Below are 18,607 nucleotides of genomic sequence, written 5' to 3'. Positions count from 1 at the left end.
CCTGCAGGCAATATTCTGACACCGCACCTAAAATCGGGCACAGTCCCAGGTAAAACCTGTGAATTTGGAAATTACTATTATATTTTGATATAAATTGAACCAAGGAAAATCCTGGTATGTATACTTTATATATATTTGAATATATATATATTTATATTATATATCATACCATAACACTATTCCCCAGGGCCTGGGAATCATGAGTTCCTCTAGTGATGAGGGGAAGGCTGGGGTCAGCCAAAAGAGGAGCCATTCGGAAATGAATGTTGTCTTCCAGAAAGCCCTGGGGGCTTCTCTGGGACATAATCCGCAGCAGATAGCGCTGATGGAGGATTGGCTCAGACTATCCCAGGGCCTGGAGGCGGATAAGAGCCTTAAGGCTCGGATGAAGACAAAAGGGGGCAGTAAATTGGCTCGTAGGGCGGATGAAGCCCACACCCCCCCGAGCTCTCCACCTAAAAAGAAAGGTGGCAAAAGAAAGAGAAAGGGTAGAACGGTGCCTAGCAGGGGGCGAGTTTCATCCTCAGATTACTCAGACGAGGGTGAGAATGATTGGGAGGAAGAATACCCCGAGGAAGAGGAAGTACTATCTATATCCTCCTCAAGCGATGAGAGCCATGAAGCGTTAAAGAAAAGGAAGAAGGAGGAGGAGGAGATTGCCGATGAGGGGGATTTCGATCCAGAAACTCTGATCCATCCCAGATCCTCAGAATGGGAACCCCCCAAGAGAATTTCGGCATATCTAAAGAAGCGCCTGAGAGCGCCATTAGCCAAAGAGGCGAGAAGCAAGATGAGGGCGGAATGCCCCAGACTTCTTCTCCCTGAGGGAGCGGCAGACACGCCGGTAATAGATGAAAAAATGATAACTTTTATGAGTAAGTTTACCAAAGATGTGAGGAAGGGCCTTGATAGATCCTGGCATTCGTGTCAGGACAAAATGTTGGATATGACGGGGCCCCTCACAAAGATTCTCCAGATGGGAGAAGAAGCGAAGACGAAAGGAGAGCCAATTGACCCGGCAATCCTTATCGGATGGACCCAGAGGGCGATATGCATGTTAGGAAACGCTAATCATGCCATAACTACAGAAAGGAGGAGATCGTTACTAGTGAAGATTGACCCAAAATTGAGCGAATTAGCCTCCTCAGAATCGGCCACTTCGGCAAAAGGGAAGTTGTTTGGGGACTCCTTCATCAAGGAGCTCACCAAATTTGTAAATTCATATGCAGCTTTAGATAAAGCTCAAGCTTCTCTTAAGAGGGTTTTCGGAAGGCAGATTTTTGGACGGGCCAGCAGAGGAAGGGGTCGTTCGGCTGCCCGGTTCCAATACAATCGATCCTACCATGACAGGTCTCAATGGAGAGACTATGAGGAACGCAAACAAACACCTTTCTTCCCTTCGAGAGGTAGAGGAAGAGGAAGAAACTGGCGAGGTGAACGTCAGCAAAACAACCCAGGTGATATTATCAATCCCACGTCTAAATACCATAGAAGTGGGTGGGAGACCTGCTCAGTTTTTAAAGAATTGGTTGAACATATCAGGGGATACCTGGGTGATTCAGACCGCGCAAGGCTTTTATATAGACTTTCTAGATACACCCCAGCAGGAGAGACCACCAAAGGGGATAGTTTTGAACAGAGGAGACAAGATATTGCTAGAAAAAGAGTTGAGAGATTTGGAAAACAAAAAAGCTATACGTCCCGTATCAGATCAGTCAAGGGGTTACATAAGCAATATGTTCCTAGTAAAAGGGAAACACAAGACAAGACCAATAATCAACCTGAGAGGTCTAAACAATTACGTGGTATACAGACACTTCAAGATGGAAGGGATACACCTACTAAGGGATATTCTAATTCAGGGAGACTGGCTAGCCAGAATAGATTTGAAGGATGCATACCTGACTATCCCCATAGCAGAGGAACACTGCAGATTTCTGAGATTCATCTGGGGAGGAACGACATGGGAATTTCGATGCCTACCATTCGGCCTAGCATCAGCCCCATGGTGTTTCACCAAGATGATGAAGCCAGTTGTATCACACCTCAGAGCTCAAGGGATACGACTCATAATTTATCTAGACGATATATGTCTGATGTGCCGGGAGAAGGAGACATTGGTAGGACAAGTGCAATTAACAATAGACTTATTAGAAAGCCTGGGCTTTATTATAAATTGGGAGAAATCCAGCTTAGTTCCAACACAGATGATGGAATTCCTGGGGTTCATAGTGGACACGAATCAGGGAACCCTCAGTCTACCCATTCACAAAGTGAACGAGATCAAGAAACAACTGAGACACACACTAGCGAAGGGAGAAATATCGCTGAGGGACATAGCGAGATTAGTAGGACGCCTTGCGGCTTCAATTCAAGCAATTTTCCCGGGACCACTACATTACAGAGCACTCCAGAGATTGAAGATTTATCACCTCAGGAAGGGTGCTTCATACGAATCAAAGGTGAACATTTCACTGGAAGTGAGGGAAGAGTTGAATTGGTGGCTCATTCATATGGATGCATGGAACGGGAGAGCCATATTTGGTTCATCCCCGGACCTGATCATAGAATCCGACGCCAGCAAATGGGGCTGGGGAGCCCGTTGCGGGAATCTGTCGACAGGGGGCAGATGGTCGGATCAGGAGACGAATCTCCATATAAACTGTCTGGAATTACTGGCAGGATCTTTTGCAGTGAAATGCTGGACACAAGAGAGAGTTCAATGTTGTGTCCTACTAAAAATTGACAATATCTCGGCAGTCAGATATATCAACAGACTGGGAGGGACAAGATCCAGAATTCCTGCGGAACTGGCAAAGGAATTTTGGGAACTTTGTCTGGAAAGAAGAGTGTCAGTGAGAGCAGAGTATCTGCCGGGCCAACAGAACGTAGTGGCCGACTGGAACTCCAGATACCTCAGAGACACCAGCGATTGGAAACTGGACGAAAAGGTGTTCCAGGAACTAATGTCTCGGTGGGGTCCATGCCAGATCGATCTATTTGCATCGAGATTGAACAGACAATTACCCCGGTTTTTCAGTTGGAGACCGGACCCGGAGGCAGAGGCGATAGACGTTTTTCTGCAATACTGGGGTCATCAGAGGAACTATGCATTTCCTCTGTTCTCCATGATAACGAGGACTCTTGCTCAAGTGAGACGTCAGAGGGCATCCCTAATCCTACTAACTCCGGATTGGAGAAGTCAGGTGTGGTTTCCCAACCTACTGGAGATGACTTACCAGAACCCACTGGCCTTACCCAAGGGAGAATTAATCATCCGGGATCCCAGAGGTCTCAGTCACCCTTTGATGAGGTCAGGAGGAATCAACCTGTTAGCGTGGGCGATTTCAGGGGATCTTGGATTAGGCCAGGACTATCGAATGAAGCTGAGAACATCATCAACGAATCCTGGGCCCCAGGGACACATAAGGCTTATAGATCAGCATGGGCTAGATGGAGTAGCTGGTGTTTGGAGAGGAACATACATCCCGATAGAACGGATGTAGTACATATAGCAAATTTTTTAGCACAAATGGCAGCGCAGGGTAAGGCATATAGGACCATTAACACGGCCAGATCTGCGATATCGGCTGGACATCCTAGAGTTGATGGATTAGCGATAGGGGAACACCCATTAATTTGTAGACTACTGAGAGGAGTAAAGATGATTAAACCTCCTAGCGAGAAATATAGTCAATTATGGGATGTAGATAAGGTCCTGAGACTATTCTTGACATGGCCAGATAATCAAGATTTGACACGTAAAGCAATTTCAGGAAAGTTAGCTATGCTCTTATGTCTATTAGCATGTAAAAGATCCTCGGATGTCAGAGCACTGGAGATTAATAGGAAGAATATGTCCCCTAATGGAGTGACCTTCCTCATTTCGAAGAGGACTAAAACAGGTTTGAAATCTATTTCATATGAAGTTTTTCCAAATCAACCAAAATTATGCCCAGTTAGATGCATAACGGCATACGAAGATATGACGAGGGAAGTAAGACCCCAGGGGATAACTCAATTATTGATAGCGATTTGTAAACTTTTTAAAGCGGTTAGACCGGCGACCATAGCCAGATGGCTTAGGTGGGTGATGGCAGAAGCAGGCATAAACACTGAGAAATATGGCGCCCACTCAGTCAGAGGAGCGATAGCTACTAAGGCATATAACATAGGTGCTAGAGTAGAAGACATCATGAAGTCTGCGGATTGGTCAAATTAATCGATTTTTAAAACTTTCTATTTTAAACCTTTAGAAAGTGCAACATCGTTAGTGGTAAGTAAGCTTTGAACAAGCATAATCCGAGCCTCCGGTCTTGACATAGAATTCAGATTTTCCACACATTCGTTACAGAAAGTCATAATTCTATTAAAGACACGGAGGCGAAGGATTATCCCACCCGATCAATCGTAAGAATTAGATGTTTACATAACATGTTTCTGTTATTATTTATGCAAAAAATCATTCAAGAGGTATAATGACTATGAAGATGTTGCTAATGATCAATGTTTATACAAGTTGTTACTAGATGTGGAATTTTACGATTGACCCACCCTGTATCGACTTATAGTCACTGTTCTAATTTATGTTTTCTTTAGGGACGATGTCAGATGGCAAACAAGTAGGAAATTGAGAATGGAAGAGAATATCAAAGACGTACAGAACACATCCTCGCAAGGTCAAAGAAAGAGGACGAAGGGAAAGAGGACAGGAGTTTTTGTTCATTGAGGACTTGTTTATTGGTTGAGGAATTGTCACGTGGTCAGTTGGAGACCAATAGAAATGAACTACAAATGTTCAAAAAACATGGTTACTGTAGTTTTTTATAAGATTTGTATTCATGTTCTTTGGTAATGTTTCTTTGCTGCTGAACAGTAAAGTTGAAGAGTAAGCATAATCCTTCGCCTCCGTGTCTTTAATAGAATTATGACTTTCTGTAACGAATGTGTGGAAAATCTGAATTCTGATACCTGCCATATAAGCATGAGAATCTCAGCAATGGGTGGTATGTGATAGGAATACCTGGCATTTCATGATATTGCCTGGTATGTAATTTCAGTACCTAGCATTTAGAGTGGCTACCTACCATAACTGCTTGGCGTTTGATGGCAATACGTCACATGTGATACAAGTACTAGGGCATTCAATGAAAGTACCTGAGAACACAGCAACGAATTTCACATTAAAAATCAAAACTGTTGGCTTTATCAGGTGTTCGTTATGACACAGTCCAGCTGTTGATAGACCAAAGCATAGAAACACTATCTACTATTGTACAAGCTTAGTTGTTCAATTGATATCAAAGGGTGGGTTTTCAGATTGAATTTGACATTGTCACTTAGTAGATACAACTTTGATATACATTGAAACTACAGTGGAGATCCAAAAGTATGTTCCTTTTAGATAAAAAAAGGTGTTTCAATAATGTTTTCCAAGTCGGATTATCCGTTGAAACGGTGAAGCAAATACATGCAGGCAATATGCGGTGTTGTCCCCGAGCCATTTTTGGAGATGGTCGGCCACTGATTGGCGAGAAGATAAAATAAAACGCATTACTCCGTCGGCAAGAGACATATCGCACCCGCGGTTGGGGGTCGTGGTGCCTTCGCATTAAGCTGCCGGCGGCTCGTTTTCGTTTCCTGCTGCTGCCGCTGCAGTACTCATAGTGCCCGCAAGGTGGCGCCTGAGGTCTGGCCGCCGTTATTTATTTACAAACTGCGCAAGGTGGGCGGGCGCGCGCGCGCGGGCGGCCGGCCTGTGCGCGCAGCTCTCCCAGAACGGCTCTTTTTCCCCGTGTGCGGTCACCGCCGCTCAAGGTCCCGCGGGGTAATAGCCCCCCTGTGCGGCGCTCATGCCTCCTGCAGCTCTCACCGCCCACATGGGCCGTGGCCTAAAGAGAAATGCAGTGTCTCGCTAGCGGGCTGGTGCTCAGGAAAGAGCTGTGGGTTGGGAGCGGGATTAACGTTCCGACTGGAGGCCGAGCCTGCCTGTCGCATCACCACAGGCCCTGCTCGAGAACTCTCGCGCGTCCCCATGGTCACAGTGCCCCCCCCCAAAACCCCCCAGCAGCCATCTCCAGAGCCTAAAGTTTAAAAGTTAACGCCTCCACACGGGTTTAACTCGAGGCGACTGGCAGCGCGTGTATGCAGATGACCCAGCTGGCATACAGGACCCTTCCATTCTGGAGATGGCAGCCCACTCCCAGGGTTTCTTTGCATTGCCCAACTGAATTCGGCATGTTGGCCAGTATGTATTGGAAATAAAAGGCGACATCTCTTCACATAGTCACCATACCACGCCCACCTTTGTCCCATGTGTGGATGTGCGTGTGTGGGTGGTCCGGTGTATACTCTGGCTGTTTCTGCAGAGGGATATTTTTGCTGGATTGTCTTGCACTCAATGCAGTCTATTGCGGGGGCTTAGAAGCAGTATGCCGACACGAAGTGCTACATATAAATGTGATAATGTTGCATGAAGCATTATGCACGGGGCCGCCTCCTGTCCGCCCACCCCACCTCCCACCAATAATATCAGCACGATGGCAGTTTGTGTGTTTACTCTTTTGCAGCAGCACTGCACAGAACATAACTCTCTGGGCAGAGACCTTACACACCCACGTCACCGGTTACCTCAACGCCAGGTTACTGTTCCACTACTGAAGATGCTGGCGTGCAGCGGGCGGCACGGTCATGGGTAGTGCTGCGTGCAGTACTGGTGCATACTGCTAGCGCTCGGTGGATGCATTCTGTGTGCTGAAGCTGGGTAAGGGGGTGCTGCTCCTCGTGTCTGCAGTACTGGTGCCTACTGCTAGTGCTCGGTGGATGCATTCTGTGTGCTGAAGCTGGGTAAGGGGGTGCTGCTCCTCGTGTCTGCAGTACTACTGCCTACTGCTAGTGCTTGGTAGATGCATTCTGTTGCTGAAGCTGAGTAAGGGGGTGCTGCTCCTCGTGTCTGCAGTACTGGTGCCTACTGCTAGTGTTCAGTGGATGCATTGTGTGTGCTGAAGCTGGGTTTGAGCTGGGAAAGGGGGGAGCAGGGGCGGGGGTGCTGCTCCATCCATGTAAGGGAGACAGCAGCTCCTCTGTTGCTCGCTGCTCTGCCCTCCCATCTCAATTGCATCCAGTGCACCCCTGAACAGGGTTGTAATTTGCTCTGCACACTGAAACATCTCCACATCCAGCAGCAGCAGTCCTTCGGCGCCGCTGCGTACCCCCTCCTACCTCTCCTAGGAAAGAAAACAGACAGTCCGCCCCTCCCTACCTCCTTCCCCGGATGAGAAGGATGCCCGCCCCCCTGAATGTTATGTTGCCATTCTGCGAGCTCTGCCCTCCCCCGCTCTCCTCCCATTGCCTGTAAAGTCCGCCGGGTTTTGGCGCCAAAGCCTGGCCACCGCCCCCCTTGCTCAGTATGGAGATGGGGGCTGGCTTCACCCCTCAACTCCCCCCACCCCCTCCACCGGACCCAGCCCACCGCCGGGTGTGTCGTGCTGCTTTAATAATATACAGCGGCTTCAAAGCCGAGCCAGTGACAGTCTGGTGTCTGGCAGCGCCGAGTGCTGGGTGTAGGAGGCAGCAGCCGGGGCCGGATACTTCCTTGGCTCTTATTTTTTTTCTCCTCCTCTGCCTGGAGCTTTGCGAGCAGTGGGTGCGTTAGGGATTATTACTGCAGCAGGAGCAGCCCAGAGAGGTAAGCGGCGCCCTCCTGCCTGCACTGTGCCCCCACTGCCAGAGCACTGGGGCTGCATAACACCGTGCCCCGGCATGGGCTGTCCAGCCTGGGCACACTCCTCTAATCACACATTCACACCAACTGGTGGAGGTGTGATCTGCACCCCTCTTATCACCCGTCCTCCTTTCCGTTGACATCTAAAGAGTTGGGCATGTATGCATACATATAATCGTTATTTTCCTTTTATAGTGGATATAAGGTTTTTGGATTATTCATCAATAAATGCACATTTTCGAACAAAGACCCCAGATTTCACTTTTAATGTGGCCTGCACTGAATATCCATTAAATATCTGCACGATTTTGCAAATGTGTTCACAGGTTTGTATTGGCACATATATTGCACACGTTGGACATGCTTTCAGTATGTATCCGTTACACGCATGCAAATGGTGCAGCGTGCCGGACACCTTCCTCTGCAAGATCTAGCATGTGCTTGGTTTTGATAAGTTACAAAACGGCGGCATTTTTTAAACGTCTTGTTGACCATCTTGGGTGTATCTTCAGTTCGTGTGGGCGCTGACCTCTCCTGGGTGTTTTTTTAGGTCACTTGTCCGCACTGTGTGGTTTTCATATCTTCTGCAGCGTGCACTTGTTTTTTTTCCCTAATCACATTTTGCATCGGGTGTTTTTGCAGATTCAGGCGATCGAGTCCCGTGTGTGTATGTTTTAGGGGAAGGTTTGGTGTATACCCTGGCTGTTTCCATCGCATCAGATGCGGCAGGCACTGGATATGTTTTGCAGTATGCCTGCATGAAGTGGGTGTGCTGCAAACGATGTTTCTTTCATGCGGCGTTTTCTATGCATTGCCCTGCATTGCACGGTCTTCTGATTTGACGCACCGGGCATTTTTGAAGATATAGTGCAGGGGAATGTGCACCTGAGATTGTTTACGCAGTGTTGTTTCTTGGACTGCAGACATTGCAGTGGGTCAGAGGAGATGGTTAAAGCATGCATTGTTTGCGTTTCCCCAGCACACATTACCAGCCCAGGGTTTTTGCATGCATTTTCTTTCAGTGCAAGCATTTTTCAGGAAAGAGGTTGCATGCCATTTTTGGGCATCAGCGATTGCATGCGCACTTTGCATAGTGCTATCGTTACATGTACAATTTTTTTTCTCCAGATACTTCTTATGTTCTATATACATTGCAAGAAAGATCTGGTTGTTTTTTCTCAGATGAGCAGACGCGGTTTTATTTTTGGTAGATGCATGGTCCGGCCTTTTCATTTTCAGATGAGATGTGAATGCCATGGGGCATCGATCCAGCACCCGTTTCACACCCTGTTTTTCTCTTCACGCATTGCCTCGGGGCCGTTGCTGTACACGAGTTCCTTGTTCTGTTGTCATGTACACATTTATACCGTCCGCGCTTTTACCGCTTCTCCATCTGTTGCTCATTGTGCATTGCCCTCTTTATTATCCATGCACGGTGCGGCGACCTGGCGGCCCAGCTGTGCGTGCAGTGTGTGTGGCCAGATGCTGAATGCCCTGTGTAATCGAGGAAACCGCGTATAGCTGGCGCGCGGGCTGCCTAAGCGTTGGTTTTGCTACAGGTTTTAAGTGACATTCCACGGGTGCATTTAGTACTCTCAAATGACGGGTATTGAGTGGGAAGTCGATGACCACCCGTTTTTAATGAACAGTACACCATTGCCCTGTTCGACTTTCCAGCCCAATGCATTTCAATTGGGGTCCGATCTGATCATCATTTCAGTGTCACAGGGTCTCCCGAACAGCTTGAAATCTTTAAGTCGTCATTGGATATCCTGGCATAGAATCTAGGGTGTTCCTCGAACGCTCCCCGCCCCCCTATTGGGACCCATAGGTGTTGTGGGCTAAATTATTCAAATAGTACATTACTTCATACTGCAGTGTGTGTGTGTGTATATGTAAATCAGTGTTTCTGTTTGTTACACGTCTGGAAGTGCTTGTCGAGTGACTGCGGTGATGTGATGACTAGCAGTGGCCGTGCTTTAGTGATGATGGGCTGTGGCTGTCTGAGTTGATGCCCGCAGGATGCAGTTCTGCTTTAATGCCAGGCCACCCGCATTCACCGTTGATCTCTGGTGTATGTCCCTGTGCTGCTTTTTTGCCTAGCAGTTGATGTTCATCTTCGTTGCATATGCCGATATCTAGTTTGCTGGCATTGTGTCTCACGGTTCCGTTGCCCATTTGATTCCTGTCAGGTACTGTCCCATTGTATGCTATGCGGCAGTGTAGTAGTGTTGGTTTGGTGTTAGGCAATGCGCTTTGTACTACTTTAGATGCCTGGCAGCTGTGCTCCTTTGACGCTTTCCTTTCCATGTGTCAATTTTTGTGGGTGTCAGTACCTGCATAACTTGTATGGTTTGTTGGTAGTGAAATGCAGTTTACGCGCTGCCAGGTAGTACCTACTTTAGATTGTACCTTGCAAACATGTGTTAGGCTGATGCTTGGTGTTGATTTGCTCATAAAAGTACAGTGTTTGTTTGGTGGGCACAGTACCTGTATTGGTTTGGTAGGTGGCAGTATTGATTTGGTGGTGGTCAGTGTCTATTTGTGTGGTACATGTCCCTGTATTTGCCTGGTAGGGGCCAGTATAGTTGTTTGGTGAATGATAATAACTGTATTTGTTGAGTGAACAGAAATGGTTGTATCAAATGTGCTTGTATTTATTTGTTCGATGTCCAGCAGTACCCAAATTATTTTGATAATGAGTACCTATATTGCATTGGTTGGTCGAAGCATGTCTTCCATAGATGGATTGCAGTGAAAGTTTCCAAGTGATCCTGAGAGTACCGTAAATATTGTATTGGTTTGAGATGGTATCTGTATTGGTTTGGTAGGGGTCTTCTATATTGATTTTGTGAGTTTCAGTCTGTAGTATTCTACTGATGCCCATCAGAACATGTATTTGTTTGCTGTATTGGTTTGGTGGGTGGAAGTAGCTAAAAAAGGGTTGGTGCCAATACCTTGATATCAATGACATTATTTAGTCTTGTATTTTTTTTGTCTGACAGTGCCTGTGCTTTATTCCAGGTGCTGGGTTTCCTGCAGTCCTCAGATCTGTGCCTGCATTTGCCGGAGGGATTGTTGCTGCCAGAGAATGCCAGGGGTGGCTTGCAAGAACCCGGACCTGGAGTTTGACTGCCTTCAGCCTTGCTTCTACCCAGATGAGGATGACTTTTACCTGTGCAGTGGGCCCCCAGGGGAGGATATCTGGAAAAAGTTCCAGTTGCTGCCCACACCCCCGCTCTCTCCTAGCCGGGCCGGTGGACTGCAGGCAGGTGGCATGGGAGACCCGTTGGACTGGGCCTCAGAGCTGCTGCTCCCACTGGAGGGGGAGCTGCTGGGCGGTGGCACAGCCCACCCGGATTGGGAGCTCTTTGGGGGAGCCATGGAACTGAACCTCAAGTCCATCATCATCCAGGACTGCATGTGGAGTGGCTTCTCAGCACGTGAGAAGCTGGAGCGTGCAGTCAGCGAGAAGCTGGGGGCAAGCCGGGCTGGAGCACCGCCTGCTCCGTCCTGCCCAACCACCCGGGAGCCCCCAGTGCACTGTTTGGAACCAACCACAGTCTTCCCTTTCCCTGTTCACAAGGAGGAGGCAGTGGCGCCAACCCCACCCACCACCATCATCAGCAGTGGAACGCCCCCTGTTGTGGCAAACACTACTAGTCCTACCACCACAGAGCCCTGCATTAACAACGGGAAAGCTGGCAACAGCAACTCAGGCGAAGAAGACAGCAGCCCTAGCGACTCTGGTGAGTGTGCTCTCTGCTCACCCCTCAATTTCCACCTTTCATCTCAGGGCCATTATCACTCCGGCCTCAGCAGTGGCCTCCCACCAGTTGAGGTCCATATATTATTTGGATGATTGTAATACACTTGTGTGTATCGTAGATCACGTAATTCACATGGAGTAACTGACAGCATACTGCATGACATGGAGTTGATTACACGTGTAAAAGCATACTTTATCACAAATGGGCTTTTTTTTTTTTTTTAACAACCTGCTGTGTTGTAGAGCCAAGGTAGAATTTCCATGTCTTATTTATTTACGGTTTTGTGTAGCATCCTCCCCAACAGCAGTTTTCTGTGTGTTATGAGGAAATAGGGAGATTGGCAAGAAACAGTGTCTTAAAATCCATATTCATCAAGGACGAAACTTCATATGGTTCCGTATAGAGTCAGAGAAACAGTATTAGTGAGCTCCAGGTGAAAGAGGCTGGATGATAGAGACCCACCCCCTCCCGCCCCAGTATTAAGTTGGTGTCTGAAAGCAGATGGTAGGTGAAACATGCATTTTCTTAGCAGCACGTTTTCAGTGCTTGGTATGAGAAACATTTAGATGAAGTCTAAAGATTTTCATAATCAAATTACATACCCCGAGTATCTATAGGCCCATTTTGGAGTTGAAAGGCGACAGGAACAAATGGTTGATGCACCTGGACTCTCAGGCTGTTTTAAGTGGAGTCGTTGTATCACGGGAAAGCCGCTCAAGGGCCACTTGTCTTCTGAGATATGACCACGGATCAGACGCACATCTGTGTTTTGCATGAAGGGGCTTAGTTCTAGGGCACTGTGATGGGCACTGCGGTAATCCCACCTCTGGATCCATTGTCAGCCATTGATTCGTCAAAGATGACCATTGTACACAAAGAGTCAATGTTATGTTAGTTATTTGTGTGGGTGCACTAGTACCAGTTGGCACTATGCTATATATCCTAAGAGCCTTTGTAATCACAGCACTGTTGTCAGCGAAGTAAAGTCGGTGGTGGGGGGGGGGGCTTTATCGTTCAAGTGTTTATGCGGGTACTCATTGCTTGCAGAAATCTCAGTGATGCTCAGGATTGAGACCCAAGCTTGGAGCTAAAATTGCTAATGAAGTGAATGGGACCTTGTTAGATGACAGGGCACTTAGAAGATGCCCATTAGCAGGGCTTCCTACTGGATCAGACTTGATTTGAGTTGGAATACACCTTGTCTCCAGGTTGCGGTTGCTGTGGAGGTTGTAATGCGCCTAATCCAGGCAGAAGATTTGAGGTGATTTGGCAGGGCCTGTGAGTTGGTAGACTTGGATATTTTGGACTTTGAGACTTGTGATGTTTCTGAGAGTTACAGTGATTCATGTTTGGATAAATCTTGTTCATTTGTTTTAGGCGAACAGTGCCCTCGTGAAAGGTGGGTGTTACTTGTGGTGTCTCTCAATGATGTACTTGAAGGCCCCATGAGACTGATGGCTTTCAATACTGTGATGTGCAATTTGCTGATGTGCCGTGTCTTCAGCCTGAAGGGTATCTGAGGCTCCTAACCCGACAGTGTTGGGAGGCCACATTTGACAATCCACAAATAGCACAATCTATGCAGTGTGTTAAGATATCCTCAATTAATTAAAAAAAACTCGAACAACTGACATGCTGAAACCTGCTTGGGCTCTAGTCAGGCCTAGAAGTAGGTCGTTTCGGTGGTCTGTTTCGTTGGTGGATGCAGCGTTTGGAGTTTGAGGTCGCCCTGTAAATTGGCATGCTGTTTCTAGGTCAGCTGAGATTTCAAGTGTCTGGAATGATTCTGCAAGTTATTGTGACCTGTGTTTTTCAGCTCAGTAAGTCGTGAGATACCCAAGGGGGATTTCTGAGCCTGTGTGTCTGCAATGATGTGTAGTCACAAAGTGATGTCATTTCTCCCTCCGGTGATGGGATGGACTGCTATTTTTGAGTATTTATGAGTGCAGGCATGCTACCAAGTGTTTGTGTGGTACATGTTGTTGAACATCTGTGCTTTGTTCTCTAAGTCCAGTGTATCCAGTCCCATCACTTGTGTGACTTTATATTGTTGGTCTTTCTATAATGGTGGAACATAGAGCACAGTTTACTGTGGACTAATGCTCCAGTGAATGTTTTAGTTTTATCAAAGGTTTGCCGCTGTTACAACACTTGGATAACAACTACAAGGCTAGGCGTGACAGATTAAACGTTGTGTTACATCTTGTTACACAACTGTTTTTGCCTTGTTAAAAGTGCAGGAAAGACCTATGTAGCAAGCCCCATAGTGTAAAGGGGGGCAGGGGGACTTCTCCGTCTTCGCAGTCGCAGCATGATTCGTCCCTCCATTTGGTTCAGTTGAGGTGGCTCTGAGAAGCCGTGCATTGTAAAAAGGTATCCTGGTTGTGTCTTAGGGTGGTTGAGGCAATTCGTGTTTTGAGATGCTCATTGTATCTGGTGAGGCTGTATTGAGGGCAGTTTGAGTTCTGGGGTTCACTGTGCCACCGGCATGGTTGAGCCCAGATGTATCTGAGGGGTGGCACTGTGGGTGGGATGTTCTAGCTCTGCAGCCAAGGTTAGCCCTGTGGGGGCTCTGTGTCGGCTATACTGTGTCGCTCTCTCGAGGAAACCCGAGATGGCTCTGCATGTTGGGTTGTCCTTTTATTTATTTTTTGCAGGCTAGTTGAGTCTTGAGGTGAGAAAGGGCCTAAGCTGAGTTGCACTGCGTTTCCAGGATGAGTTGACTTGACTTGCTCTGTGAGCAGGGTACAGTGTGTACTAGGGTAGCTGGATCTCTGCACTTGAGGCTTTGAACATGATTGGACTGGTTTTTGCCCCAGGTTGCACTATAGGTGTGAGGTATACAAGAATTTAAGCAGGATCAATAGCAGTACAAAGTGGCTACTCTCATAGCTGGCTGCTGCAGTGTGTGTGCGTGCGTGTCTGTGTGTGCGTGTGGGAGATTCACCACATGGCATGTCATGCCCAGCTCTGCCGACTGGTCTGTGAAAGGTTTCATTGAGTTTCCTCAAGACCTTTCAGGGCAACAGCTGATAAAGCAGATGGGCTGTATCTAAGTGTAATCCTGCCATGCTAGTTACAGGGAACAGATGCTGGATCAGCGGGATTTGAGTAGCAGAAGGGGAAGGAAACCAAGATTGGGCTTATTCACTCGGTGAAACATGATTGTGCACTGTGTGTGAAGAACTGTCTATGGTGCACATACATTTATTTTTATTAATCTGATTGCCTTCTCTTTATTCCTCATGCTGGAAAGAAACTACGCAGGTAGCCACACTATGATGGGGAAGTTTAAGGTTACGAAAAAGGGGACTCGAGTTAAAATTTCAATTTCCAGGTTACTGGACATCCACAAAAAGTCACTTGCCACCTTCATTCTACACATGAAGGCAGCAAGCATGTTCTTACTTGCCAAGAGTTCATTATCCCTAGTCAATAGCTAGTGGCGAATGCAGATTTTGAGCCCTGGAATAATTTTGACCATCGTGCACTGAGATATGGTTGCAAGAATCATAGTTTGCACCAAATCCATATATACCCATATCGAGGAAAATTGGCACTCAAATTCTAGAGGCAATATCGGCCTAATCCTGTGAGAGCTGTCCTCGACAAAACAATTGTTGTGACCGACCCCCTTCGTGTTCAGTGAATCCCCTCAAATCCATTTTCTATAAAAAAAATAAAGGTAATCTTGATTATTCTTGTGGCTGATTTATAAACATGGGGCATGCTTATGAATCGGAACAGAGGGAAGAGACTTTAAGAAAGGCCCCAATCCTCCTGATATTACGTAGATCCCAAGTGCATTTAATGATCAGTCTCCTGCCTGCTCCTTTAATGTCTGCTCCAGGACAGCTTTGACTGAGGGAGAACTTCCACCCAACAGCTGTCTTTTTGGCAGTGAATCAAAACATGGGCTTACAGGGTCCTGCTGCCTTGAGCTGCTCCATGTACTGCTTCTGAACAAACCTGCTAATTGTCTTGTTTCCGCCGGCACATGTTTATCATGCCTTTATCATGCCTAACTTCCAACTTTTGTGGTTGAATTCTCCAATATTGCTGTATAAGACCCAACTAACTGTTAGAAAGATGACTGTGCTTTTTTACTCCTAACAGACTGGACACAGCGCGTTTACATTGAATTATTCTACTCTTCAATGATGGCAATCTTTTTTAGTGTTATGGCACCCTAAAGAATATTTGGGGACAGGGTTAGGATTGTCAGGTGGTGGTTGCAAGGAAGGGATCCATGAACTATGAAATGCAGCTATTAAAAGCAATGCTTTTTAAGCTCTACCAACCTTTTCCTTCTGCAGTCCCTTTACCTTGGGTTTTCACCACAAATGCAGAAAATGTGTGCATGCACATTTGCGTTCTAGGAATGTGGCAGGAAATCTTTTTATAAATATCTAGGCCCTGACTTTGTAGCTGTCCACAGAACCCTGCAAGTTAAGATTGGATCCGTCACTATGGTCACGGGCATGTTTTCTTTGCATATCATTACCACAGCTGGGTTCCCCATTTTGTTACCAGCATTTATATAGGAATATTTCGTATTGTGAAACTATTGTCGAGATCAACCCTTCTTTACAGTGCATTCTCCCATTGTTTGACATTTTTTGTTTTCATTGCATGCAAAGATCTTAAATAATTTACAGGTACTTGTAAAAATGCTTGCACGCCCCTTCTGTAGTATTTTCTCCTACTTTGTTTGGAGGAGTTCCCGGTCAATGACCTATTTATTTATTTTCCTTACAGATGACGATGACGACGATGAAGATGAGGTGGATGACGAAGAGGAAATTGATGTTGTGACTGTGGAGAAAAGGCGTTCTTTAGCCACCAGGCCTCTTACTACACTCACCATTACTGTACGTCCTAAAAGTGCCACCACTGCCTCAACAAGGACGCAGACATGCGATCTGATACTGAAACGTGGTGCGCCGATCCACCAGCAGCACAACTATGCTGCTCCCTCTTCCTACGGTGAGGCTGAGGATATCAACCCGCCACCCAAAAAACTGAAACACGACCTGCCTCGCCCCGTCAAAAACATGATTTCGCCAAAATCCAAGAGCCCCAGCCCTCGGTCGTCTGACTCCGAGGACAGCGAGCGCAGGCGTAACCACAATATCCTGGAGCGCCAGCGACGCAACGACCTGAGGTCCAGCTTCCTCACATTGAGGGACCATGTGCCGGAACTGATTAAAAACGAGAAGGCTGCCAAAGTGGTCATATTGAAAAAAGCCACCGATTACATACACTCCCTTCAGGCCGAGGAGCATAAACTGTTGCTGGCAAAAGAGAAACTGCAAGCCAGGCACCAACAGTTGCTTGCGAAAATTGATGAGGCGAGGACTTGCTAAACTAAGCCGGCCACCACTGTCACTGCCACTTTGCACACTTTTTGATTCTTTCTGGAAGAATTGAGTTCTTGACGTTACGAATGTTGTTACTTTAAATCCTTCCTCCGTTGTGAGGGGGCGCTAACACTATTGTATCCAGGTTCAGATAACTGGATGTTCTTCAAGGAGCTGAACAGACTGCCAAATGTTGAATATCCTTGTTATGTTTCTTTTTTAAACTCGTGGCATTTTTCAAATGTGTTCCTGTGAGTATTCTTGAGCTACTGTTGACTCGCAGTAGTTTGGAGTTGGAAGGATTCATTCCATCGTTTTAATGGTGCTTCTGTTCTGACGGATGTTACTTTAGGGTTTCCATTTGTACCTCTGATTACATTTCTGTAAATAAAATGTATACTCTTGCCTTTTGTACATGTCTTGGGTAATGGATCCGGCCCGTAGTGGGCTGGCAAGTCCATGCCCAAGTACTGTAATAACCTCAATGTTTGAGGAGCATGTTTTTTGTATACAAATATATTGTTAATCTCTGTTATGTACTGTACTAATTCTTACACTGCCTGTATACCTTTAGTATGACGCTGATACATAACTAAAATTTGATACTTATATTTTCGTATGAAAATGAGTTGTGGGAGTTTTGAGTAGCTATTACTTCATCACTTTTTGAACTAAGAACTTTTGTAAAGAAATGTACTTATATGCCTTTTCCTAGTCTGTTTCTTCCTGTTAATGTATTTGTTCATGTTAGCGACGTAGAACTGGCGCACAGCCAAGCTCTGGGTTGCTTTTCTTTTCAAACGATGTACATTTGGTGCTGCATCTTATAGCACTTTGAAATACCTCATGTTTATGAAAATAAATAGCAATTACAAGACCTCTTCCGTTTTCTTCATCAGCCATGGTGAACGTCAGGTGTTCACAGCCGGGGTAAGGTGACCATGAAATACATTTTTTGCGTATTCATCTTTTCAGAAATCCGCGTATAAACATTTTCTCTGCAATAGCTTAAATGCACTGCAGGTTCAATAACAGCTCAGACCCTTTCCTAAAGTTATGTAGGCTACTCTGACATATGCTTGCCTGATTTGATTGAATTGTAATGCCTGAAAAGTGCACCTATACCCCAGGGTGTCTCCGGGCACTGGACAAAGAAGGGTTTGATTTTATGAGTTCTTTAAAGGGCGTCGGGGAGCAGGTGATTTGGATCATGCTTGGAGTTCCACATTTTGGCTGCTTGAACTGCAAACTGCTGCCCTCCATTGGAGGTTTGTGTGAACCATGGGGAGTGCAGTAACAATCAAGCTTCTTAATATCACCATGGGGTGAAATAACAGTGACGCCTATGCCTCAAAACTGGAGGGTTCTAGATTATAGAGACTTATAAATTCCAGCAGGGGCAGACTGGTTTATAGGGAACTCTGGAGATTTCTCGGTAGGCCTCTGCAACCTGGACCTCTTTCTGTATGGGAACCTATTTTATTTTCTCAGGTAAAGCGTTGGCTTGCTGAAAAACCTTTTGAACATCATGTCTAGGGCCTCTTTTGGTTCCCAGTCCACCCCTGAATTCCAGACAGGCCAATTGAAACCATACCTGGTCCTCTGCGATTAAGGGAGAAATCCTGGCCTCAGACAAGGCCAAGCCTGCAGGATCTGACGCCTATTAAAAGGCATCAGCCTGGAGAAGTGATTTTGTGGTTCTAAGTAGGGAAGGGGGCGTTTCTTTTACTAAAAGTGCTGCAAAATGATGGCTG

The 18,607-nt window shown here is 46.4% G+C and overlaps 1 protein-coding gene across 1 annotated transcript; it reads left to right on the top strand.

Annotated features, from left to right (window-relative positions):
• Positions 1-7,531: 7,531 nt before the first annotated feature.
• On the top strand, positions 7,532-17,730 carry MYCN (MYCN proto-oncogene, bHLH transcription factor). The gene is made up of 3 exons (XM_069605936.1): positions 7,532-7,687; positions 10,748-11,472; positions 16,252-17,730. The coding sequence occupies exons 2-3, from the start codon at positions 10,815-10,817 to the stop codon at positions 16,857-16,859; spliced, it is 1,266 nt and encodes a 421-aa protein (XP_069462037.1). The 5' UTR covers positions 7,532-7,687; positions 10,748-10,814; the 3' UTR covers positions 16,860-17,730.
• The last annotated feature ends 877 nt before the right edge of the window (positions 17,731-18,607 follow it).

This window comes from Ambystoma mexicanum, chromosome 4p (assembly GCF_040938575.1).
Source record: "Ambystoma mexicanum isolate Mex_15411 chromosome 4p, UKY_AmexF1_1, whole genome shotgun sequence".
Lineage (NCBI taxonomy): Eukaryota > Metazoa > Chordata > Amphibia > Caudata > Ambystomatidae > Ambystoma > Ambystoma mexicanum.
This window is presented reverse-complemented; position numbering and strand designations above follow the sequence as displayed.